Raw genomic sequence first — 26,397 nt, 5'->3', positions numbered from 1 at the left:
TTGCAACAAACACACAGAGTAGTTTTCCACCAGTAGTGTCACGGTATATGTAAATGTACTGATTTTCCTCAAACGTCACTTGATTCTTCACTCTCAATAAGAACCATAAAACAAGCCAAATCTATGTACTCTGTATAATATATTGTATATTATATATTGTATTAATATAGGACACATTAAAAAGCATAGGCACAATGAGGCAGTGGTAGTTTTATCTTAATGTTAAGTTGGTTTTTGCTTGTTTGTTTGCTTTTCATGAAGTTTCATATTTATGATATCCTAACATTCTAGCTGCATTACTTAGCAGAGCATGGGATAATTCAGGTCAAACAGCTTTTGTTCAATACAGCTCTCTCTGCACACATTTGGATGGATCAGGGATGTGAAATATATCCCTTTGGCAAAATGCTAAATGTGTGTTACATCAGTAACTAGCATCTTCATCTAACAAAACAACCAAGACAGCAGGACTGGAATAATACAGCAGGCAACATTCTCAGTGCTGATCTGGAAAGCTGCAAGATATTATCTGATTTCTACCATTGACCATTATATAGATTTCAGTCAAATCTTTGAAGATATTATTTCAGATAGCCAAAGAGTATCTCCAAGTCATAATACTTTCTGTCTCCACTCCCTATGCTGTAAGAGTAATTGGATATTTGACACTCAGACTTACCACATAGGATGATGTATTCATATTTGGCATTACTACTACAACATGAAGGTGAGATAAAAACATGGAGTAGATGCTACTGTGGTTAGGGTTCTTGCTTTTTATCACTAAGACAGAGTTGATGCCAGACAGGTTCACCAGTGTAAAATGACTTGATAGTGATAGTTACGTTATCTTCTGAGGAATGGCTCTTCTCTATATACACTCTAGTTAAAAGTAAATATTGGTCATGATAATTCAAAGTTTCTTTGTTTCATGATCTAATATAGCAGTGATATGTCAGCCAGAGATCACCCCATGTTGTCTTCTTTGAGCTTTAGCTTCCCTGGAATACTTTGTGAGCATAATGGACTGTGAAATCGAAGTTGTAGCATGAAACCTCAGCTAACTTTGATATTGACTGGGGGTGCTGAGAATGGTGGTGGGCCTTGTTTGGAAATGCTGACTGTTTGGGTGAAATATTGGTTGGGTGAAATCTATGAAAATATTAAGGCAGGCATTTACCTAATTTACATGCACATACAGGGTTTAAAGCACAGAAGTGGTGCGAGGTGCTGTACTTGCCAGCTGTAGCAAGCACCCTCTTCCATGGCTTAGGCCTCCGGCTAAGTCACCTAAAGTTCAGTCCTGAACTTTACCCCTGTTACTTCTGGGGTAACAAAAAGGTCCAAACAGAAGGCCTAAGAAATCCATAGTAATAATACTTCTTCAACCGCTCTCAGGTCAATACTTGTCCAACTACTTATCAAGGAGGAATTACCAGGCTATCCTCCCCCCAGGGATATTGGCAGTTTACTTCTGTGGTTTCCCTGCTCCCCACTCACGAGCCCCATTGCAGAACTTCTTCCAGGGAAGCCTCACCTGGTTCCTGCAGATTTCTTCTATTCATGTAGGCCCTAACTCAGGGCTTCTCCACAGGAGCCTACTCTGCTCCCTGTAGGTTTCTTCTACCAGACCACTCTCCTTCTTCCTCCTTTCCCTGAAACCAGTTTCCACCTCTAGCAATCTCTGGTCTGGAGACCTACACTAGCTCTCTTTCCAGAGCCTGATGAGAGGAATTCCATCACTGTTTCTCTTCCCCAGGGACCCTTGGAAAATCCACTGTCCACTCTGTGCCACCCATCCCCTTCCAACCTGTAGAAACTGCAGGACTTCACTCAAAGGAGCTCCTTTTCTCTCCCCCTTCTAGCTTTCTTTTATATTGTTCAAGCAACCTCTTTCTAGCTCGGCTGTTCCATTACTAATTAATTACTCCATTACTAATTAATTAATCCATTAATTAATCCATTACTCCAGCTGGAGCACTTTATTGCTCCCATGTGTAGCCTATAGGGTCATCTGGGGACAGTTAGGCCCTAATTCTTCTGAAGAACCTTTGGCCCCATGACAAGTGGTGTTTGTGTATTTTCTCCATGTGCATGGACTGTGCTCCTGTTTGAAAATTCAGGCTTATACATTTCATAGGGAATTTTAAGGTTATTATACCTTTGTGTAGTTTTTAATAGGAAATAGTAAAAATACTCCACCAGTTCTCAGCCTGAGCATATGAAGATATCCTAGTATCTCACCAATCCAAGACAGAGGAATAAAACAATGGGTGGTTTGTGTTTGTTTGTTTTTTATTCGTGAAGGGCTTAAAAGTGACTGGATCCTGATTTTGAATACCCTGAAACCGAAGTTCAAAGATACTGGGATCCCAGGCTTTTGTGTGGCTCATTAAAAGGATAGGAGCTACATGTATCTCAGATCAGATTTGAACTACTTCAGACTTCTCACCTGGGATTTTAGTTTGGGTCAATCTCTTATTATTTATTTGCATTACAGAAGCTCCTTTAGGTCCCAACTGAGTATGGGTCCCTATTGTGCTAGGAACTGTAGAAAGAGAGTATGAGCCAGACTCTTCCCCTTCAGATCTAAATAGACAAGGAAAGGCAAAGCCAGAGGCATCTCTAGTCTTCCTTGTAAAGTCGTTGCTGCATATTTACAGGTTCCCTATCAGCCACTATGACTCATTGGGCAGAGTCCGGTGGCTGAGCCACTTCCTTTGGAATTCAACTTTTCGAAGGGTGTACTTTGAAAGGAACCAGGCTGGAGAAGAGGAGGAGAAAGTTGGATTTCTTCCCTGTATTTTCGAATGGGCTTTCCGTATTTCAACTCTGGCTGCAGGTGATTAAAAACAAACAACTGATCATGCTTCCCATCAATTACAATACAAAAGGCGTAACATGGTCTGTGTTTGTTTGTGCTCCGAAGTGGGCTTATTTGCAACAAGGACGTCAGCGAACCTGTCATGGGAAATGAATACATTTGTGTCCTTGCCCTATGCTCAGTTTGACCTGTTAGCAGGAAGCTCTGGTGCCCATTTGCTGAGATCGCACCTGCGCTCTGTTCCCGTTTGCAGGCAGCGAAGTGGTGACTAGAGATCCAAAAGGAGCTGTCCAGGACTCAAGTATGTAGAGAGTTGTTCATCGAGTCAGTTGCCGGGGAGCTGTCCAGCATTTCAGCACCTAGGCGCTTTCGGGATCGCGGGCTTCCCGGGCAGCCTTCAGCCCCCACTATCTGCAGAAGGACCCGCAGAAGGAAAGCAGACCCTCTGCTCTAAGGTAAGGGAAAAGAAGGAATTTCAAAGCTCAACAAACACAGAAGCAGATCTGCAATTCCAGGAGTGTGTGAGTGAGTTAGATGGGGGGGGGGGGGCGGGGTGAGAAAGAGAAAGGAATCCGGTAGGATCCCCTTTAGATGACATGCCCCTGAGGTCTGCTGCTCTGCATTGTCTCTTTGTAAATGTGCTTCATAACTATCGTGTGTGTGTGTGTGTGGCGCTCAGTGACAACGCAACCCACCCCAAGAGGTGAAACGGAGCACGTGGAGGGTGCTTCGGCTGTGAGGTGCCTATTTCCATGTTTTCTGAAAATAGGCATTTCTCTTGGTGAGGAAGCCTGAACTTAAGTGTGTGTTTCCATTGTCCCTGCAAGGAGCTCCGGTGAGGAGACGAGGAGTGATGGGCAAAGAGGTGGGATGACGAGAGACCTCTCCGGTGCAGAGCCGGAATTAAAGGTCTAAAGCCAAGCCAAAGAAGCAGCGCCTTCCAGGTTCACCCCGGGCAGCCGCCAGCCCGGAGATCTGACTCCGGTGACATATCCCTGGACCTGGTGTTTGAGCCGAGCTGGGCGACCGCGATTCAGCCCACACTTCACTCCCTTGGGGGAGCCGCGGCCGGTCTTGCTTTCCCACCGCAGCCCATGGCTAACTTCTCCTCGCACTCCGAGCCCAACGCGTCCTGCGCGGGCAGAGGGGCCCCCTGGCCCAACGCCTCCGCCCCGCAGCTGCTCCCCGACTTCTACCTGGCCGTGCCCCTCATCTACTCCCTCATCTGCGCCGCGGGGCTGACGGGCAACACCGCCGTCATCTACGTGATCCTGCGGGCCCCCAGGATGAAGACGGTCACCAACCTCTTCATCCTCAACCTGGCCGTGGCCGACGAGCTCTTCACCCTGGTGCTGCCCATCAACATCGCCGACCACCTGCTGCGGCAGTGGCCCTTCGGCGAGTTCATGTGCAAGCTGATCATCTCCATCGACCAGTACAACACCTTCTCCAGCATCTACTTCCTCACCGTCATGAGCATCGACCGCTACCTGGTGGTGGTGGCCACGCTCCGGTCCGGGAAGGTGTCCTACCGCACCTACCGCGCCGCCAAGCTGGCCAGCCTGGCCGTCTGGGCCCTGGTCTCCATCGTCATCTCGCCCTTCGCCGTGTTCGCCAAGCTCCACCGGGAGCAGGGGCGCTCCCAGTGCGTCTTCGTCTTCCCCAGCCCGGAGAGCCTCTGGTGGAAAGCCAGCCGCCTCTACACCCTCCTGCTGGGCTTCGCCATCCCCGTCTCCACCATCTGCGTCCTCTACGCCGCCCTGCTGGCCAAGCTGAGACGCGTGCGCCTCCACAGCAACGCCAAAGCCCTGGACAAAGCCAAAAAGAAAGTGACGCTGATGGTGCTGGTCATCCTGGCCGTGTGCCTCTTCTGCTGGACCCCCTACCACCTCAGCACGGTGGTGGCCCTCACCACCGACCTCCCGCAGACCCCCCTGGTCATCGGCATCTCCTATTTCATCACCAGCCTCAGCTACGCCAACAGCTGCCTCAACCCTTTCTTGTACGCCTTCTTGGACGAGAATTTCCGGAAGAGCTTTCGCAAGCTGGTGGACTGCAGAGCGTCCCCCTAGAGCCCCCAGCCGCGGCTGCTCTCCTCTGTCATTTTCAAAGGGGAAAAGAGCATCCCGGGGGACAATACCCGGGCGCCGGTTTGTGAACCGGCCTTGATCAAGCTTTAGATCCAATGCACCCCTGAAATGCAAGCACAGGCAGGGTCCAGTTCTTTTCGGTTTGTCTTGCAGCCAGCGGCACAGCGTTCAGACGGGAGGGCTGGGGGTTTTCAAATCCACACTAGCTCCTTGGCCTAGCCTTACCCATCACACTCATTCCTTTTCCTTCAGTAGGGTGCTCTAGATTTCTGGGGGTCCTATATTATGGAGCAGGAGCAAAATCCAACATTTTACAAGATTTTTAGTGAAGAATAGCTAAGTAGTTTGACATCTACATATATTACTGGAGATCTGAGTGCCTTGCTTAATGAATCTTAAGCCTGCTAGTTTTATATCTGCAGTACTTACCTTGTAGCTCCGCTTCACTCCCTTACTCCATTCTAAATAAATAAACCATCATTAAAAGAGCATATGCTTTCATAGCAACCTGATATTCCCCCCTCGCCCTCTGGTCCCAGGCACTTTGTGAGTCAGAATCAGATCTCATATTTCAGTCTAAAAGCAGCAGAAATAATGCAGTACTCAGTGTAAATGCTCAGAGGCTGCCAGGTATAAATCTCCTTCCCTACACATAAATTATTGTTGTTAAAATCGTTTTGCATGGAATACTCTCCTACTGGATGAAAATCAGCCTGACCTTTCTGAACACATTTGAAAAAGAAATCACTATCCGGCTTTAGATCGTGTAGATTAGGCTATAATTCTACATCTTTAACAACCTTCAAAAGACAGATCTCCCAAGGCGAAGGAAAACGGGAGAGCGTTAGTAACACCGCTAAGCTTATTTCCTTTTATATGGGACCTAAATATGCCTATTAAAGTCTCCTGAAATCCCACTGCTTTCTCTGCACGTAGCAAGGAGCCCTTGGACTGGCTTTAAGAAAGAAGAAAAGAGGAACCATAGTGTGTAGAAATATGGATGTGTGTTTGGAGCCACTTTCTGTAGGAACTGGCATTTTCAGCCCAGCAAACTGTTCTATAATATAAAGTTCCCAGTTCCTATTAGTAACAGAATATATGGTTAGTTTTATGTGCAATACATATATTTATGATAGGTTCCTACATCTTCTCAAAAAATGCTCAGACTTCTTTTCCCCCTTGTAGCTACTTAAGGATCAGATATTATTTCACTATAAACCCTCACTTCGGAGTTAATAGTTTTAAAGGGGGTTCTGTCAAAAACAAACAAACAAAAAAAAACCCCTGCTTCCACCCCTTACCAGTCACGTTAGCTTAATACTACTTTCAAAATAAAAAGTTAACATATTATTCACTATTTTGCCTTAAAAATCCTCTTTATCTTAACTTGGACAATGAGACTAAAAAGATGAATTTGGCTCTTTTCAGTTTCACCCTTGTTCACATGCCTGCACAGTTCAGGGGAAGGTTGCATTTTTTCCCCATTTCACTTCTCTCCTACCCCCACAAGGAAAATTGACAGACTTGAAATATAGTTTGTAAAAATATTTCCAGGCACATAAGATTTTGAAATTGCAAAACTTTGTGGTCTTGTCTACTATTATTAATTCATATTGCAGTAGCGCTTAGGAGCCCACTGTGCTCGGCCAGAGGTGGGCAAACTATGGCCCACAGGCCACATCTGGCCCACAGGACTGTCCTGCCCAGCCCTTGAGCTTCTGGCCTGGGAGACTAGCCTCCTGGTCCCTACCCTGCTGTCCCCCCTGGCAGTGGTGGGAGGGGACAAGGAGCAGGGGGGGTGGATGGGTCAGAGGTTCTGAGGGGGGCAGTCAGGGGGCGGGAAGTGGGAGGGGCGGAGAGGGGGAGGCGGTCAGGCTGTTTGGGGAGTCACAGCCTTCCCTACCTGGCCCTCCATACAGTTTAGCACCCCAATGTGGCCCTTGGGCCAAAAAGTTTGCCCACTCCTGTCTAGGCACTGCACAAACACAGTCTTGTCTGCTTGATTTTTATGCGGATGAAACTTACTATATAAAAATATAAAATAGTCAAATATCAAATATCCAGATCATCTTTTGTTTCTAAAACTAGGATATATAAATTGATGTAGATTCTCATTAGACAAACATCAATCAATAACACTGTTTCTCTGAGGAATGGTGAAGATGATCATTTTTCTTGTTGTGAATAGGAGTGGAGATATAACTTTCCTAATAGCCCTAATGAAAAAAAATGGTTACACTTCAAAAGCTGACAGTTTTGAAAACATGTTGAGTCAAATCTTCTGAAGCTGGTATTTACAAGATCTAGTCACACTTTTCCCATATGCTTAGTGACTAAGATATACTAATAACAAAGCTCAGTTAAAGTTACAGTGCAGCATTTATATACATTTTCCTGTTAGTTGGCAGTGTAACAGAGCTGGTAGGATTAGCTGGTTACAATTGTGTCATAGCTACTGATGTATTAAGAAATTATTGTGTATGTGCACTGCTTTCAAATGATGCACTCATTAAAAATCATGGTATTGTACAGCTTAAAGATGCTCCAACTTCTTAAAGGTAAACGTGTATAATATTAGCACACATATAGTTTAATCAGTGTAGTACATATTCAGGCCTAAATCCAGCTGCTGCCTCCCCAGGTGCCTCTGACAGCAGAAGTGATGCATTACCACTGTGCAATAAGGCAGGTCTGGTTTCCAGGGGCCATGCAGAGGTCTGTGCAAGACTTGCACAGAGCAGAGCTCAGGTCTGCAAATGCCCCCTGTATGGCAGTGCAAAGGGGCTGCCTCCAACCTAGCACCAAAAAGTGAGTGGGAACAGGTAATTGGGTGGTCTAATTGGGGGATGGAGTATCTGCCACTGATGGAGACCTTCAATCTTCCCCCTGTGAGCAGGACACAATATGGGCCTTATATGCTAATTCAACCACTGGGATGAAGTGCCCCTTTTGAAGCCACTCTTCTACCATGGCATGATCTGGCTTGGTTACCTGGGCTGGTGCTGGGCTAGCGGAGGAGGAATAATACAGAAAAAAAAATAGTTTTCCCCAAGAAGACTCTTTTGGAATCTGGGGGGGGGGGGGAAACAGAATTAAAATATCTGCACACTTTGTGGTGTTTTATTCTCTCTGAGAATTACAGTGTTCTTGAAAGTCTGGGATTTTCTATACTAACTATAACCAAGCATTGTGTAGTCTTTCCCTGAGATCTTGGCCATGTCTTAGCACTGAGTAGTGGCATTCCTGCTACTTCAATTCTTGCACTTTACCGGAGTAAAGTATAAAGAGCTGTCAAATTGTGTGATGGGACAAACAACCAAAGAACTAATTTCAGATCATCAGCACCTTTACCCTTTTTGGGAGCACAATTTGAACTCAGATCAGCAGAAGCAAAAATATCTAGAGAATACCACACCATTTTGGCCACATTTGATCTTTAATTTAAGGAGTATGTGTGAATGTCAACGCTTTGATAATAAAATATTGTTAGTGTAGTATAACTTTAGCTCAATACTATGTCAATAATTCCTTATACATAGTAAACACATACTAGAGTATCATTCCATTCTGATTCATAGTTGCTGCACGTCAACGGAGGAGAGAGGTATGAAATTCCATTTAATCACAGGGATCACTAACAGCATGTAGATCACAAAGGTGGGGTTTTTTGCTGTTTGTAAAGGGATCTCTAGGATAAGCGTCTTGCTGCAGTGGCTGGGTAAGAGCTAAATGACCATTTCCATTAGAAAGGTCTCATCAATGTGACTGCTGATCCTTTCAGTAACCTAAATTGAACACCTTAAACTAAGCTCAATAGACATTTTGAAGCTCAGAATTTAACTCATCCCTTTACCCCGTGTGACAGTCCTTGCTCAGGGGTTGGTTGGTCGGGTAGTATCATCTGGTGGTCAGGGGTTAGGCCTGTGACCTGCCAGGGGGGAGGGGTTGTTGGTAGAGGAGCCCAGTCTCTCCCACTCCACCAGGCTCTGACCCAGGGCCCTTTGAGGGCTATCAGTAATCTGACAGTGGGGGATGCTTAAGGCTGCCCTACCTCCGCCACTCCCTATCACCATTCCCCTCCACCCCCATGATTGTCTGAAAGTCAACATCTGAGTTAAGTCTGCATGAAGGATGTCCACTCACCACCAGGCACGTCCTGGCAGCTACGTGTAGTGTGGTAGCTCTTTTTTGCTCTTGGGCAGCAACTGCCTCCTCCTGTGGTATGGCCCACCTTCCTGGGTGGGCCAGATCAGTCCTAAGGCTTTCCCTTGCTGGGGCAGTCCAAACCAAACAAAGGGAATTACCAAAGTCTGGAGTTCATATGAGAGGGGGAGAGGGGAACGTTTCCCCCTTAGGCTGTCTCCGCAGCAGGTCCTCCCTTTCCTCAGGGAAAGATTTATGGGCAGTTGTCTTAGGGAGAGATTCTACCTTCCCTCAGCTCTCCTCTGTTGGAGGAGCAAGTTGCATGTCTGCTTTCTTCCCTGGGCTGCCACCAGATGAGCTGCCACCTGCTCCCCTGCCTTTTAGCTCCTCCTCCAGTTGGTGCATTTCCTACAGGTGTGGCGGGGACAGGGTTGGCTCAGCCCAGAGCAGTTCCTTATCCCCTTGTTGCTCAGTGTGGAGTTTGTACACTCCATCAAACCTTGCTTGCAAAAATTGACTTCACTGTGGTTGCATGGGTATAGCTAAGTATAGAATGTCATCCTTTGATACTACAATCCATTTTTAAAATAAATAAAGACTTTGACATGGAAAGGGAGGCAGTCAGCCATGTGCTGAGCTTCGGAAAACCAAATTTACATTCCATGGCAAATTCTGACATTTTGAAATTTGTTTTCATTCTGCATCAGAACAAAGAGTCCAAATTTCACATTTCTCACAATACAGAAATTCTGAGAAATTTTGATTCTAGCACATTAAAATGTTTCATTTTGATAGCAGCAAATTGCCATAATCAAAATGAAATGTTTTGTTTTGATAGGGTAATTTTTGTATAGATAATATCAGCACATTATATATATTCTATCATAATTAATACTGTATAACAAACATTATGATATAAATATAATTAAAATAATATTTTAAAAGTCCAGATGAAATCAGAAAGTGAAAACAATTAATTTAGGCTTTTTCCCCATAGAAAAATTTGTGAAAATCAATAGAGTCCCACCAGACATTTCAATTTTGATAAAACAGCTTTGTAAGTAAACAACATCATTCAGAGAAAATTCATATTTTACTAGGTCTATTTTAAAAGCATTTCCCCTTAAGATTTTCTCAATGATTGCTGAGACATTCAAAGTCCATTTGAACAGCCATTCTAGCACAGTTAAGATAGACACCTAAGGAATTCGTCTTTGGGGAGAAGACATCTCTTAGAGCCTGATTCTGCTTCATTCAAGCCAATGTGGGATTCATGACTGACTTCACTGGCCATCTACCAGCCTCCCAGGAGGATGAAGTACCCATCTCTATACTATATACATGAGAACTTGCCGTTATCAATTAGTCTTGCTTCCTGAAACAAAATGTAAGTGGAATGGCATGTAAATTTAGTACCAAGAACATGTCATCTCAACTAAATTTGTAAATTGTGATTACACTTATCTTTAGGAAATGTTACAAATAGACTTGAGTGCCTCAGCAAATTAGTGTCAAATCCATTTCATGGCATGCTGCAATTTATGTTCCAGGAAAAGTGAAGAAAAAGACAGCTTTGAAAGTAAACAACATCATTCAAAGAAAAGTCATGTTTTACTTAGTGATCTTCAAGTGTGGCTTTAAGAATACAAGAGGAGCATCCTTTCTGGTTAATAAAGTCACAAAAACAGCAGGGGAGTTTAAGACATGAATACGAGTGTTGTCTATGATGTTAGTTGCCAGAGGATTTTGTTTAAACTGATGTGCAGTGATACTTGTCTCATCACCGTTGGGACTTCTATAAACCTTGGCAATGTGACTTGGATACAAACAGCTGTGCAGCGCTTCTGTGGAGTTTGACCTGGTTCTGTAGAGCAAATGCCCTAGTCAGCTGCTCAGTTTATACTAACAATAGGTTAAAATATGTATTCAACCCCATTTTTATACAGTTTTGGATGCCTGAATCTTAACCAATTTCTGGGGCAGTGTGATCTGAATCAGAAGGAAAAACCCTGTGACTATTTCTATTTAGGTGCTTCTGTTTGAGGAATAACTAAACAAACCATTTTGAGGCATTTCCTTCCCTAGAAGACTTGTGTTTCCCCCTTTCCCTTCCTCTGAATACATTTCTCACTGCCCGTGGGGACACAATGGGATACACCATGGCATCTGTCACCAGATAAACATTATTTCACGCTGCCTATTATGCATGTTCAGCAGTTGCAGAGATATCATTTGGCTTGTCTGTCATTGTGCGGGAATGTAAACATTCACTCAGAAAAACACTATTACTTGTAGCACATACAATCCATCAATACCTTCTTTGCTACCTCTGCCATGCTGAATCTCTCTCTTACCTCTCCTAAGCATCAAGATAACCATCCAATTAGAGCTCCCTTTATGTGCAGTAGCAACCCCCTTGTCACGGTCTGAACACTGGTACAAAAGTACACAACATATAGATTTGATATTCAAGATGGAATGTTCAGGTTACCAGGAAATAACATTTCTGTCTGTTTTGGGGGGGTACATGAATGCCCCCCCTCCAAACCATTAATGCCTCAGATACATTTATAATGTATTTTTCTCACATCAACCCTGTGCTGCAGGGAAGCATTATTTTCCCTAATTCTCAGAATCTGAGAGATTATGGGCCTGGGTTTCAGTGAGCACTTGCAGCTCCCATTGAATTCAAGCTGTGGGTATTCATCATTAATGAAAATCAGGTCCAACGCTTAAACTTTTCAGAAGCACCTAAATGGCTTAGAAGCTTAAAGCCTATTTTCAAAAGTGGCTTAGGCACTAAGGAGCCTAAGTCTCATTGATTTTAATGAGACTTAGGCTCCTAAGTGCCTAAATCACTATTAAAATGGGACTTAGGCCCATAAGTCACTTACACACTTTTAAAACTTTTGCCCTACGGCAATGCCTACACTTGCGAGTATACACGGTTACATGTGTGCCGTAACCCATGTCCTGTCTACAGATGAAGCCATGAAGACCATTTCTGAAGGACAGTCTAGTGTAAGAAAGCTAGCATACCTGAGGGTAGTTAGTGTGTACACGCCTCTGCTGTGGCATGGCCCCACACCTGTTTTACAATGCAGAGTGGATGGGAGCAAGGGGCATGTAGTCGGTCACTGTTGTCAATAGTCCCCCCAAGGCCATTCTTACAATGCATTCAACCTTTTGCCACCTGACCCTTATCTAAACATATAAAGGTCCCTGACCCCACCTTATCAGGGGTAGTAGTAACCGGCACTGTGCACTTCAGAACTGTTTTCTGCTAAAATCTATTGAACAGTACAGGAGATCATGGTGTGGTGAGCCAAGAAAAGGTCACAGGTGACCCAAGAGGAGCCACTTGGTCTCTGGAGCACACACAGGCGCAGATCAATGTTTAGTCAGAGTGCCCCATTCTCCATGACTTTGCCCGAGGTAGCCGGAGCATTCACTGAACCAGGAGATTTCCCAGATGCTGAAGGATGCAGGCATTCATCAGTCTCCATCCCAGTACTGGGAATGCATGGAGCGCTTCAAGCTCCTGTACTGGAGGGTGAAGGACTCAAACTGTTGCTCTGCGAGGGGACATAGCACATGCCCCTGCTAAAATGAACTGCACTGCAAGTACAGACCCCGCAGTCACCCATGACCTAGTCCTCAACCCTGCCAGCCTCATCATATGACAGGATGCTGATGAGGGGCAGGGTGAGAAGGAAGAGGAGCATGTGATTCTGCACCCCTACCCAGCAGACACCCCTGAGGAAGCCCCCTCTGAGGAGGACTCCAAGCTGTGGCAGGAACCAGAATCCAAGGTTGGTAAGTTACTTTACATCTCTATACACCACAGAAATATCCCCTCTTGTATCAAGAATACATGCCTGACACTCCCACCCCTGACCCCTGCTTCATCCTGACATGGTCCATGAGCAGGCCAGGGCGGTAAATCAGATTTTATTGAAATCTCACGATCCACTGTAAAGTATTAGCAGAAGTTATAACACAGTATTAACAAGCAGTCTCCATGCCCCGTGTGTCGGCATGTTTGCCAGCCAGCACTCCAAATAGTGATAGTCCCTGGGCCAAGCCAACCGGAGGAAAGTAATGGAGGGAGGGTCAGGTTCTGAAAGGGCCCTGATAGGGAAAGAACAGCACTTGATATATATATACTTGCTTGAAGATCCCAAACCTTCCTCCCCTTGCAAACAAGAGTCATGGGGGAGGAGGGGAGAGGTATTAGTGGCTTGGGTGCGCATCTGGGAAGGGGAAGAGAATCAATTGTTTGTCTGAGGAAAGTCAGAGCAGCCTATTCTCCCTGTGGCCATTGGGAATATTTACTACCATTCCCAGTCCCCGGTGTGTGGACTCTCCCTGTTCCAAGCCACTCTGCAGAAGCCACGAGAAGTGGGGATGGGTGAAGCATCCACCCCAACCGATGCACAAACACAATGCCATGTCCCTTAGCAATGGAGAAGCTGTGGTGTTAAAAGTTCAGTAAAGAAACTACTCTTCCGTAGTGACTTTGTTTCTCTGTGCCTTTCAATACTGTTTTCTGGACATGGGACCAGACTTTCTGGCAATGCACTGGGGGATAGCAGGTGGGTAGATTTTGTCTACAGTTCTCTGTTCCTTTTCCACAGAAACTCCATCTGTTAACATAGAATACAATCAACTTCCTCTTGAATTGCCATCCAGTCCTGTAAGCATAAGTCAACAAATTTTTGGTGTAGCAAAAATTCAAGCTTGATCTTCAAGTTTAACAGCGGGGCAAATGTGGTTGATCAACCTTCACAGCTTACCAAATCCCTCCACTCAACTATATGTAGAGGGGTCACCATTATCAGTAATCTGTCTCTGCCCCAGGTGGCCAGATATCCTCTGAGGTACTGGAAAGCCACTTCTTTTTTCCATCCCTGTACCTCCACAACTGCTACCTTCTCCATGTGATGAACAGCCTTTAAAGAACAGAAAGGTGACTTGGCAACCTTACCCCAAAAGGAACCCAACTCCACCCCAAGCAGTTCATCTGTACACTGTAAACATTACAACATTTTAATAAAATTAATGCAGGTATCTTACCCTTTTTCACCTCAGCTCCTTCCTCATGGGCTGAAAAAGTAGTCTGAAGGAAGGAGGCTGTAACAGCTGTATTCCTTGGATTTAAAACAGTAACAGTATTGTGGCCTCTGGCAGCAACTTATGTAGGGGGATTTAGGTACCTTCCAAAGAAAAATGAAATACAGTGTTACTCTTGTGTTTGACTTGGCAGGACACTGATGCTGAGGGAGAACCCATTGCATCAGGAGAGTCACTGCAGCGATAGCAGAAGAAGATATTGAAGGATTCTGGAAAACTTGCTTGTTGCCATAGACAGAAAGAGTCAGGAGCAGTTGGACTTTCTTAGGGCAAGGGAGGATCAGGCTCTTAGGCAGGATGAGGCATTCCTGCAAATGGAGAGACACCACAGGCAATGGGAGCCTGCATATAGGGAATGGGATCATGCAGTCCCTAGTCCAACTGATGGCGGAATGCTTTTGAGGCTTGACCATCACCATTGCTGCCGCTCCATTCCTGGAACAAGGCAGCTCCTCCCCCCACTTCTCCTCTTCCAACTGCATGCTGTTGAACCAGTGAATCCCCCTAATCCCAGCAGGGAGGAGCTGGACTACCACCACAAAATACTGTACTGTGCTAAATCCCCAAACCCCACATAGCAGATGTACTTGTTAGTTGCTCCACAAAATATTCTGTGGGAGTTCCCTTCTTCTCAGGTTGAGGAGGGGAAGAGCAAGGAGTTGTATCCACAGAAAGTAATGTTAGCCCACTTCTGAGGGAATTTGGCCTTCTTTTTTTATTCATTTGTTCTTGTTGCAAACTGTTCTAGCTCTATGTTTCCCGTATGTATGTAATCAAAACTTACTGATCACTTCACTTGTATGTGCACCTTCTTTTCAGAGTATGATCAGTGTGATACTTCTCAGAAGTCTGGGATGAGGTAGCAGGATTCACACACCACATGACAGTGTGATTTCTGTGAAAGTCTGGTGCCATGGAAATGCTAACAATACCATCCCTCCCACAACTGCTTCTCCCCCCAGTGCTTCAGCCATGCGTTTGGTAATATCTTTAAAATGATCATGGCAATGATGGATGTTGTGAAATAACTATTGTTGGCCAAAGCACTTCCATGAAAACCAGAAGACAAGCTAATTGAAACACCATGATGGCTTTGTTTATAATTAAGTGAGAATATAGATGAAGGAAACAAAAAGTATCAGTGAAGATACCTGGCACTGAGAGCTTTACTGACTCTCCCACTCCACCAAACAGTTACCACTGGCAACCACAGGAGTAGTCATGTCAGGGGCAAAATCAAAAGCACCTAATAAGAGCTCTGAGATGCTGTGTCAGGCAGAATTGTAAGGATTGTTACAAAGCCTTACAGGACTGGTTTTGATTTATCATAACAATGCTTTTAAGTGCTCCCCATAAACCAACCTGAAACAGAGCATGAAACGAAAACAATACTCAATGATGGCATTCAAATTCTCCTTAGCACAAAACCATGGCCAAAGGTGTTGACCTTGCAGGTCCTCTCCCCAGTTGCTTTTGGTTAGTACATGAGCTACAGGGGATCAAAACCCACCCAGGTTTCTCACAAGAGAAGTATGTGGCAATGGTCTGTTGAGCTTGCCCGGCAGCGTCACACTAGTGTGCCTCAACCCTGTCCCAATTCACCTTCTGGCTGCATTTAGGAGGAAACTTGAGCTGCCTAGTTCTACATGATGTATGCAAAACATTAAGAATAAAAACCATTTTTTCTCCATCTTTCTTATTTGCTCTTCACTAAGGAGTTCGGAATTATGACTTGGAAGAAAAGAATAAAAAAATTAGTAGGCACTGGGTTTTAGTATTCAAATAATGGATTCTTGCTTGACCTCCTCCTAGCAGCATTTCTCAAACATATAATACTGGAAGGGAAATTCCATTTGTTTATGTCTTGCAATAAATTTAATATATTTTTGCTACTATATGGCAAATATATATGTGGCAGATTTCTCTCATTCGGATATGTGGACACTAAACATTGACCACTAGAATAAATCTCACCACAACAGGGAGGTCTCTTGTACATGTATCATGCAACCTCTCTTGCAGGCCTTGGAATTAAACAGACTTTTCCTCAATGCACCAGAATCTTTGTTTCAACAACTCACAGGCTGTATACCAAAACATGAATTTAGAGCAAAATCCTGAAGCCTCAAGTCAGGCCTAAACTCATATGCAGAGAGAGGACCCCTCAGACCTGGATCTCATCTCTTCTATACAGAAGGAGTGTTTTGGAGGCAGGTCTGTAACATTGTCCTCCAACCACCTCCAGACCCCACAGTGCGTGCTCCATGAGTCTGGGAACCAGATGGGAGAGCAGGCAGGGGCTGGACAGTCAAAGGGAAGGAAAAGGTGGACAGGGACAAGGCCAGAGAGACAAAACATTGTCCTCATGGTGTTCTCATGAAGCTTAAGCACAAAATAGGATGTGGTCTCTTTTCTATAGAGCCCCTTTGTTTTCTCAGGGACAGCTACATTCCAAGAAAGGGCCAAATGGAGCTGCACTCCTAAAGAGTATCCAGAAAGAGCTTCAGCACTGGTTATTGTGGAATGCATGTGGATCACTAGAAGTGGAGTTGGTGGTCTATTCCACAAAGAGCAAACCGTGACCTCCCAATGGAGCAACAAGTGAGGAATTCCATGTGGACATTCTCTCCTGAGACCCTTTCCTGTGTGTTTTTTCCATAAGAAGGGGTGATCTAGCCCTTTTACTTGACTCAGTGCAGAACTAAGGGGACTCAACCTTGGATAGCTTGTAGGAGATCTGACAAGATCACAGCCTGAGCCATTATGGCTGCTGTAAGATAATTACTTCTGTGTTTTCCAATATTAAAATATGTACATCAATAAAGCCAACTTTTTTTTCTGCAGCACCATCCCAACATTGCAGGGGTCAGGCATACTTTTTCATAGAAAAGATAAAGATATAAAATTTATAGATAATCCAATAAAGTGAACACAAAAACATGGGTGCAGTCTTTTGCGCGGGATGCAATGGGAACCATGCAAACTTCTTAACAACCGTTACTATCATGTTCACTGATTATTTATATGGGCATATGCACCTTAGACACTTCTTTTTAAATTAGCAAATTTAACCAATCACATTTGGTCCTGATATAGCAGTCTTAATTGCACCTTGTACTTCCAGCTATTTGATCAAGATGGATTAGAGCCTGCGGAGGAAACATAACAGCATGGCGGCCTGGTGTGCAGCATTAGGAGTTCCTTCTGAGGGAGTATTTGCAACAGGAGTCATGAATCAGGTATTTAAGTCCAGTCACCTGCAACATATAGAATGCAATTCTGTCCACAGTAGAGTGCCAGAAACAGCCACTCATTAGCCAGTAGCAGCATTCCAACTCCCCTTCCTGGCCAGATCTGCTGAGAATGAATTACTTGTGACATTCTCCTTTTAATGAGCCTCTATGCCTGTGATTAGGCCTATGATATATAGGCCTGTGATATATATTGATATGAAAACAGGACGAGTTCTATTCCACCTCATTCCATGAAGAGGGTTACCTTGTTGACATGAGTGACATCACTACCATCTGGGTCATATAGGAGCTGTGCAATGTCATGAAACTCTCTCATGACTTGCTTTCATAAATATAAAGGGAAGGGTAAACCCCTTTAAAATCCCCCCTGGCCAGAGGAAAAATCCTCTCACCTATAAAGGGTAAAGAAGCTAAAGGTAACTTCGCTGGCACCTGACCAAAATGACCAATGGGGAAACAAGATACTTTCAAAAGCTGGGAGGAGGGAGAGAAACAAAGGGTCTGTGTCTGTCTGTATGCTGCTTTTGCCAGGGAAAAACAGGAATGGAGTCTTAGAACTTTTAGTAAGTAATCTAGCTAGGTATGTGTTAGATTATGATTTCTTTAAATGGCTGAGAAAAGAACTGTGCTGAATAGAATGACTATTCCTGTCTGTGTGTCTTTTTTGTAACTTAAGGTTTTGCCTAGAGGGATTCTCTATGTTTTGAATCTAATTACCCTGTAAGGTATCTACCATCCTGATTTTACAGAGGTGATTCCTTTACTTCTATTAAAAGTCTTCTTGTAATAAAACTGAATGCTTTTTTCATTGTTCTAAGATCCAAGGGTTTGGGTCTGTGGTCACCTATGCAAATTTTTACCAAACCTTCCCCAGGAAGTGGGGTGCAAGGGTTGAGAGGATTCTGGGGGGAAAGACGTGTCCAAACTACTTTTCCCAGTAAACCCAGATAAAGTTTGGTAGTGGAAATCCAAGGGCAAAGGGTAAAATTAATCTGTACCTTGGGGAAGTTTTAACTTAAGCTGGTAAAAGTAAGCTTTTCATGCAGGTCCCCACATCTGTACCCTAGAGTTCAGAGTGGGGAAGGAACCTTGACACTTGCAGTTGGTGCTGCCTGTGATGGGGGGTGGAGTTACGGCTGAAATTGTAATGATTAATTGTCTTGACAGTGGCCTCAAACTGCTATGTGCACATGGTGGCAGCAGACAAGCTTCTAATCCCCATGGTATATCCAGATGGCTCCTTGATAGGTGCCTGTTGCCAGGATCATATGGGCAAATTTGATATGTTTTTAATTTCATGAGCAATATTTTGCCCAGATCTACTCTGTGGGTTTCCAATTTATTCTCCAACATCCTGACTATCTGAAAGTTCCGACAACCAAATCTACTTCCTTTCCTGGATAGGTTTCAGAGTGGTAGCCGTGTTAGTCTGTATCAGCAAAAAGAACGAGGAGTACTTGTGGCACCTTAGAGACTAACACATTTATTCAGCATAAGCTTTTGTGGGCTAAAACCCACTTCATTGGATACGTGCAGTGGAAAATACAGTAGGAAAATATATATATATACACACAGAGAACATGAAAAAATGGGTGTTGCCATACCCACTATAACAAAAGTGATCAGTTAAGGTGAGCTATTATCAGCAGCAGAAAAAAAAAAGCTTTTGTAGTGATAATCAGGATGGCCCATTTCCAACAGTTGACAAGAAGATGTGAGTAACAGTAGGGGGGGAAATAAGCATGGGGAAATAGTTTTACTTTGTGTAACGACCCATCCACTCCCAATCTTTATTCAAGCCTAATTTAATGGTGTCCAGTTTGCAAATTAATTCCAATTCACCAGTCTCCTGTTGGAGTCTGTTTTTGAAGTTTTTTTTGTTGAAGAATTGCCACTTTTAGGTCTGTAATCGAGTGACCAAAGAGATTGAAGTGTTCTCCGACTGGCTTTTGAATGTTATAATTCTTGACATCTGATTTGTGCCCATTTATTCTTTTACATAGAGACTGTCCAGTTTGGCCAATGTACATGGCAGAGGGGCATTGCTGGCACATGATGGCATATATCACATTGGTAGATGTGCAGGTGAACGAGCCTCTGATAGTGTGGCTGATGTGATTAGGTCCTATGATGGTGTCACTTGAATAAATACGTGGACAGAGTTGGCAACGGGCTTTGTTGCAAGGATAGGTTTTCCTGGGTTAGTGTTTTTGTTGTGTGGTGCGTGGTTGCTGGTGAGTATTTGCTTCAGGTTGGGGGGCTGTCTGTAAGCAAGGACTGGCCTGTTTCCCAAGGTCTGTGAGAGTGATGGGTCGTCCTTCAGGATAGGTTGTAGATCCTTGATAATGCGCTGGAGGGGTTTTAGTTGGGGGCTGAAGGTGATGGCTAGTGGCGTTCTGTTACTTTCTTTGTTGGGCCTGTCCTGTAGGAGGTGACTTCTGGGTACTCTTCTGGCTCTGTCAATCTGTTTCTTCACTTCAGCAGGTGGGTATTGTAGTTAAGAAGAAAAGGAGTACTTGTGGCACCTTAAAGACTAACCAATTTATTTGAGCATAAGCTTTCGTGAGCTATAGCTCACTTCATCGGATGTAATGAGCTGTAGCTCACGAAAGCTTATGCTCAAATAAATTGGTTAGTCTCTAAGGTGCCACAAGTACTCCTTTTCTTTTTGCGAATACAGACTAACATGGCTGCTACTCTGAAACCTGTAGTTGTAAGAATGCTTGATAGAGATCATGTAGGTGTTTGTCTCTGTCTGAGGGGTTGGAGCAAATGCGGTTGTATCTCAGAGCCTGGCTGTAGACAATAGATGGTGTGGTCTGGATGAAAGCTGGAGGCATGTAGGTAAGTATAGCGGTCAGTAGGTTTCTGGTATAGGGTGGTGTTTATGTGACCATCACATATTAGCACCGTAGTGTCCAGGAAGCGGATCTCTTGTGTGGACTGGTCCAGGCTGAGGTTGATGGTGGGATGGAAATTGTTGAAATCATGGTGGAATTCCTCAAGGGCTTCTTTTCCATGTGTCCAGATGATGAAGATGTCATCAGTGTAGCACAAGTAGAGTAGGGGTGTTGGGGGACAAGAGCTGAGGAAGTGTTGTTCTAAGTCAGCCATAAAAATGTTGGCATACTGTGGGGCCATGCGGGTCCCCATAGCAGTGCTCCTGACTTGAAGGTATACATTGTCCCCAAATGTGAAATAGTTATGGGTGAGGACAAAGTCACAAAGTTCAGCCACCAGGTTTGCCTTGACATTAGCGGGGATACTGTTCTTGACGGCTTGTAGTCCATCTTTGTGTGGAATGTTGGTGTAGAGGGCTTCTACATCCATAGTGGCCAGGATGGCGTTTTCTGGAAGATCACCAATGGACTGTAGTTTCCTCAGGAAGTCAGTGGCATCTCGAAGATAACTAGGAGTGCTGGTAGTGCAGGGACTGAGGAGGGAGTCTACATAGCCAGATAGAGCATTTTTATTGCTACTCCCTTTAATGAGTGAACTCACAATTTTTAGCAGATCAATCTTTCTGAGAGCAAATTTTATCCATACCCTGCTGGTGCTTAATTTTACTGGGTCATTCACCTTGTTAGGAGAGATGAATAGTTTATCTTAAATCTTTCTGAAAACATTTTGTTCTTTCTAGATACACTTCCAAAGAAGAAGGATGGCACATATTTTTGTCTGATTTATCTTTTGTCAAATGGACCTCACATTATTCTTGTCATTTGATGTTTGCATATGGAATTTAATTCAAACTTCTAACCGGATGGAGTTTCTCTTATCAGGGGGTTCTGGATTTCTCAAAGCCTGGTTGCAGAGTATAAACAGAAGGATGCCAGTTCCACAGTGAGCAATCTTATGAGACATAAACTGTTTTATTACATAAATAATTCAGCAGAAAAATATCCCCAATCTTAGAAGTGACAGGTCTGTTTAGATTAGTTTCCCTAAAGAAGATTCAGGACCTGATTTTAACTCATCAAAGATAGAACACAAAGCAGAAAATACATTTCCACAGTTGAAGTTTATAGATAAGACTGAAATCTGAATGTCAAATTTTTTAATTGTAATGTTGTAGTATTAGAACACACATATTCATTGTACATCCAGCTGGCAAACTCTCTGTTCATTCAATTTCATGTGCAGCATAAGAAATTTTCACTGAAGTAAAAATTATTCACATTGGTAAGCACTCACTGATGTAAATTCAACCACCCATCATTTAACTGTTCACCAATGTGAGGAAAGATCTCACAAAACTGGCCTGTAAAAGTTTGAGACAGTAATATCCTGACTCTTTAGGTCATCTATTTTACGAGATTATCATAATCCAGTTGTGTCTTGTGAAAAACTTCTATTACCCTATTATTTCCCGAAACAAGGCTGTCAAGCTGTCTGGAGTGGCTCACAACCGCAAGTGCCAATCTTAGGGCAGACTGTCAGAAAAGAAGGGCAGACACCCCAAAATGTGATATAGTCTACAATTAGCAAAAAGAAAAGGAGTACTTGTGGCACCTTAGACTAACCAATTTATTTGAGCATAAGCTTTCGTGAGCTACAGCTCACTTGAGCTGTAGCTCACAAAAGTTTATGCTCAAATAAATTGGTTAGTCTCTAAGGTGCCACAAGTACTCCTTTTCTTTTTGCGAATACACACTAACACGGCTGTTACTCTGAAACCAGTCTATAATTAGATTTCACCAAACCATTAACAAAATGTGAACTCCTGGATCACTATACCAGTCTTACCATGGAGTCACAGTCAGTCCCATTAGCCTCTCCTTGGCACCCAGACAAACTGAACTTTGTGATAAAAGGTTATTAACACCCCCACCCCAAAAAAATCACACCACATCAGGTTTCTTTCAGTCCTAAGAGACCAGTCATGTACCCCAGATCAATTGATACTCCAGATCTTACACCAAAGACAATACTGGCAGTCAATTCTATAGTAAACTAACTACAGGTTTATTAGCTAAGAGAAGAAAATGAGAGTTATTGAGAGGTTAAAGCAGGTAAAATATAACAACATCTGAGTCAAAGTTTGTAAGTCCAAAATGATAGCAGATATGTAGTAATCTTCCAGTTTCCCAAAAGTCTTTTCAGGGCTACCCACAATAACTCTGTGCTTTGCATCTGATACACTTCCCTGTAAGAGTCCAAGACTGTTCAGAGATAAAGCATTTTCCTTTGAATCAGTATTTATAGTTTCTTCAGACATCAGTCTAAGTGTTTTTACTCACACAATGGCCAATTGCTTTGAATTAAGCACTCTTCTTCATTTGAAGCCAATGAGTATTTAGTCACAAGGATACACATAGTATAAATGTCTGCCATTACATTATAATAGGAATAAATAAGTGAAAATAATACAAGTAACTTTCCATTAGTTTTCATGAAGTTCTAACACCTGAATACACATTTACATTAACACACACTTTGATATAGGTTTCAGAGTAGTAGCCACGTTAGTCTGTATCAGCAGAAACAACGAGGAGTCCTTGTGGCACCTTAGAGACTAACAAATTTATTTGGGCATACGCTTTTGTGGGCTAAAACCCACTTCATCAGATGCATGATATAGGGTTATTTAATTACCAGGCATGCATAATGTAATGTAATAGTAAACAGGATAGAGATAGGCAAAAACAATACAATTAACATCTCCTTTGATCTCTATTAATACACAAATGAATTGGCCTGAATATATATACTAATACATTTAACTCCTTTGATATTCACACACAAGCAAATTGGCCTATGGCACCGGCCTGAGCTAGTCTGTCAGTGTCACAAAGACATGATCACAATGGAAGATAATACCGAATTGTCATTCAAATGCAAGAAACCAAAATTTCATTCTCTCTAATATGGAAAAAATTAAACCTTTGCCTAAGTTGTACATTTTCCTTTTTGATTATTTCCTCTTGTATATCAATTTTAAGAAAGACTGAAGAAAAATGAAAAAGGTCTTAACTGCAACAAACTTTTATACAATAAGGCCAATTTAACAATCCAGAAATGTCCACTCTCGTGCTGGAAAATGTATACCACCAGAGGGAGTTAGGAGACAACTTTTTCAGAGAAAATACTGGATACAAAACTTTTGTTAATACTATCAGTCATGCCACTGCAAGTTTTCTTTTCCAAAAAAAATCTTATTTTTTCAGATTTTACTAATCAGCTTAATTAACAAAAATTGATTTTCTGTTAACAGTGTAAAGTATATCACAATAACATTGGGAGTCTGATATAAACCTCTCAGAACAAGGATATTCATAGTTTAGGACAGAATAATTTTCTTCCAAGGTGTTTCAGAGGATGGGGTGATCTTAGAAAAAAACCCCTTAACTCTTCTATGAAAGTAGGATCAAAGGCTATTTAAAAAACAAAATAGGGAGACTAACTTTAGGTTCCTAAATCCACACTTAGGTATTTAGGTGTGTGGTGTGATTTTCAGACATACAGAGTACTCAGCAGCTCCCACTGAAATCCCAGAGCATTTGAGGAATCTTTTCCCACTGCAGCACACTTTACAAATTAGGGGCAGTGACCCCCCCCCCCCCCCCATTATCCTTTAGGTCATTTGGAGAAGTCACCTGGAGCTCCCAAAGACAAGAGAATGGCTTATCTGGCCCCAGGATGAAGAGTGGATAGGCTGATGAGTGCGACCTTGAAGACATCTTTGTTAAATTGGAGGGCTACTGGGATCTGTGGAAGACAGGAGGGACTGAATATGAAGTTAACATTTTCCACTTGCAAGTTCAAATTAATTGCATTTTCACTCGAAGTGAATGTACAGGGGTTGGATAGTTTCCAATCCTTGTGAATCAAACCTACATAGTTCCTTTTGTAAACTTCTTATGAGCTGAAACTCACAGGGCTTGCACATGTCCAGTTAAACTTGTCCTGAGCCTTAATGGCTGCTGCAGAGGCAGACCAGAGAGTCAGAAAAGTTAAAGTGACTAGCTTAAAAATATGTAGCTACCTCTCTCCTTTCTGTGGGAACAGAGTGGGCTGATGTTATATTATTAAAGTAAGAAATCTTCTAATGTTTGTCTTGAACATTGATACATCTTACATTTACTTCAATTTAATATCCAAATTAGGGCTGTTAATTAATCACAGCTAACTCACGCGATTAACTCAAAAAATTAATTGTGATTAATCACAGTTTTAATCACACTGTTAATAATAAAATAGCAATTGAAATGTCTAAAATATTTTGGATGTTTTTCTACATTTTCAAATATATTGATTTCAGTTACAACACAGAATACAGAGTGTACAGTGCTCACTTTATATTATTTTTGATGACAAATATTTGCACTGTAAAATGATAAACAAAATAGTATTTTTCAATTTACCTCATACAAATACTGTAGTGCAAGCTCTTTATCATGAAAGAGAAACTTACAAAATGTGTTTTTGTTACATAACTGAACTCAAAACCAAAATAATGTAAAATTTTAGAGCCTACAGGTCCACTAAGTCCTACTTCTTGTTCAGCCAATCACTAAGACAAACAAGTTTGTTTACATTTACGGGGGATAATGCTGCCCATTTCTTATTTACAATGTCACCTGAAAGTAAGAACAGGCGTTCGCATGGCACTTTTGTAGCCGGCATTGCAAGGTATTTATGTGCCAGATATGCTAAACATTCATATGCCCCTTCGTGCTTTGGCCAGCATTCTAGGGGACATGCTTCCATGCAGATGACTCTTGTTAAAAAAGAATGTGTTAATTAAATTTGTGACTGAGTTATGGCAGTCTCAGATGATGACCCACCATATATTGTTCGTTTTAAGAACAATTTCACTGCAGATTTGATAAAATGCAAAGAAGGTACCGATGTGAGATTTCTAAAGATAGCTACAGTACTTGACCCAAGGTTTAAGAATCTGAAGTGCCTTCCAAAATCTGAGAGGGACGAGGTGTGGAGCAGACTTTCAGAAGTCTTAAAAGAGCAACACTCAGATGCGGAAACTACAGAACCTGAATCACCAAAAAAGAAAATCAACCTTCTGCTTTTGGCATCTGACTCAGATGATGAAAATGAACATACGTTGGTCCACACTGCTTTGGATCACTATTAAGCAGAACCCATCATTAGCATGGACTCATGTCCTCTGGAATGGTGGTTGAAGCATGAAGGGACATACAAATCTTTAGCGCATCTGGCACACAAATATCTTGTGATGCCAACTACAACAGTGCCATGCAAACACCTATTTTCACTTTCAGTTGACATTGTAAACAACAAGCAGGCAGCATTCTACGCTGCAAATGTAAACAAACTTGCTTGAGCAATTGGCTGAACAAGAAGTAGGACTGAGTGAATGTGTAGGTCTCTAAAGTTTTAGAATCATGGAATCATAGAATATCAGGGTTGGAAAGGACCTCAGGTGGTCACCTAGTCCAACCCCCTGCACAAAGCAGGACCAATCCCCAACTAAATCATCCCAGCCAGGGCTTTGTCAAGCCTGACCTTAAAAACTTCTAAGGAAGGAGATTCCACCACCTCCCTAGGTAATGCACTCCAGTGTTTCACCACCCTCCTAATGAAAAAGTTTTTCCTAATATCCAACCTAAACCTCCCCCATTGCAACTTGAGACCATTACTCCTTGTTCTGTCATTTGCTACCACTGAGAACAGTCTAGATCCATCCTCTTTGGAACCCCCCTTCAGGTAGTTGAAAGCAACTATCAAATCCCCCCTCATTCTTCTCTTCCGCAGACTAAACAATCCCAGTTCCCTCAGCCTCCCCTCATAAGTCATGTGTTCCAGACACCTAATCATTTTTGTTGCCCTCCTCTGGATGTTTTCCAATTTTTCCACATCCTTCTTGTAATGTGGGGCCCAAAACTGGACACAGTACTCCAGATGAGGCCTCACCAATGTCGAATAGCGGGAAGCGATCACGTCCCTCCATCTGCTGGCAATGCCCATACTT

At 43.0% G+C, this 26,397-nt stretch overlaps 1 protein-coding gene across 1 annotated transcript; it reads left to right on the top strand.

Moving 5' to 3' along the window:
- The first annotated feature begins 2,621 nt into the window (after nucleotides 1-2,621).
- Nucleotides 2,622-6,679, top strand: NPBWR1 (neuropeptides B and W receptor 1). The gene is made up of 2 exons (XM_048840663.2): nucleotides 2,622-3,279; nucleotides 3,652-6,679. The coding sequence occupies exon 2, from the start codon at nucleotides 3,919-3,921 to the stop codon at nucleotides 4,894-4,896; it is 978 nt and encodes a 325-aa protein (XP_048696620.1). The 5' UTR covers nucleotides 2,622-3,279; nucleotides 3,652-3,918; the 3' UTR covers nucleotides 4,897-6,679.
- Nucleotides 6,680-26,397: the final 19,718 nt, after the last annotated feature.

This window comes from Caretta caretta, chromosome 2, assembly GCF_965140235.1.
Source record: "Caretta caretta isolate rCarCar2 chromosome 2, rCarCar1.hap1, whole genome shotgun sequence".
NCBI classification, from domain to species: domain Eukaryota; kingdom Metazoa; phylum Chordata; order Testudines; family Cheloniidae; genus Caretta; species Caretta caretta.
This window is presented reverse-complemented; position numbering and strand designations above follow the sequence as displayed.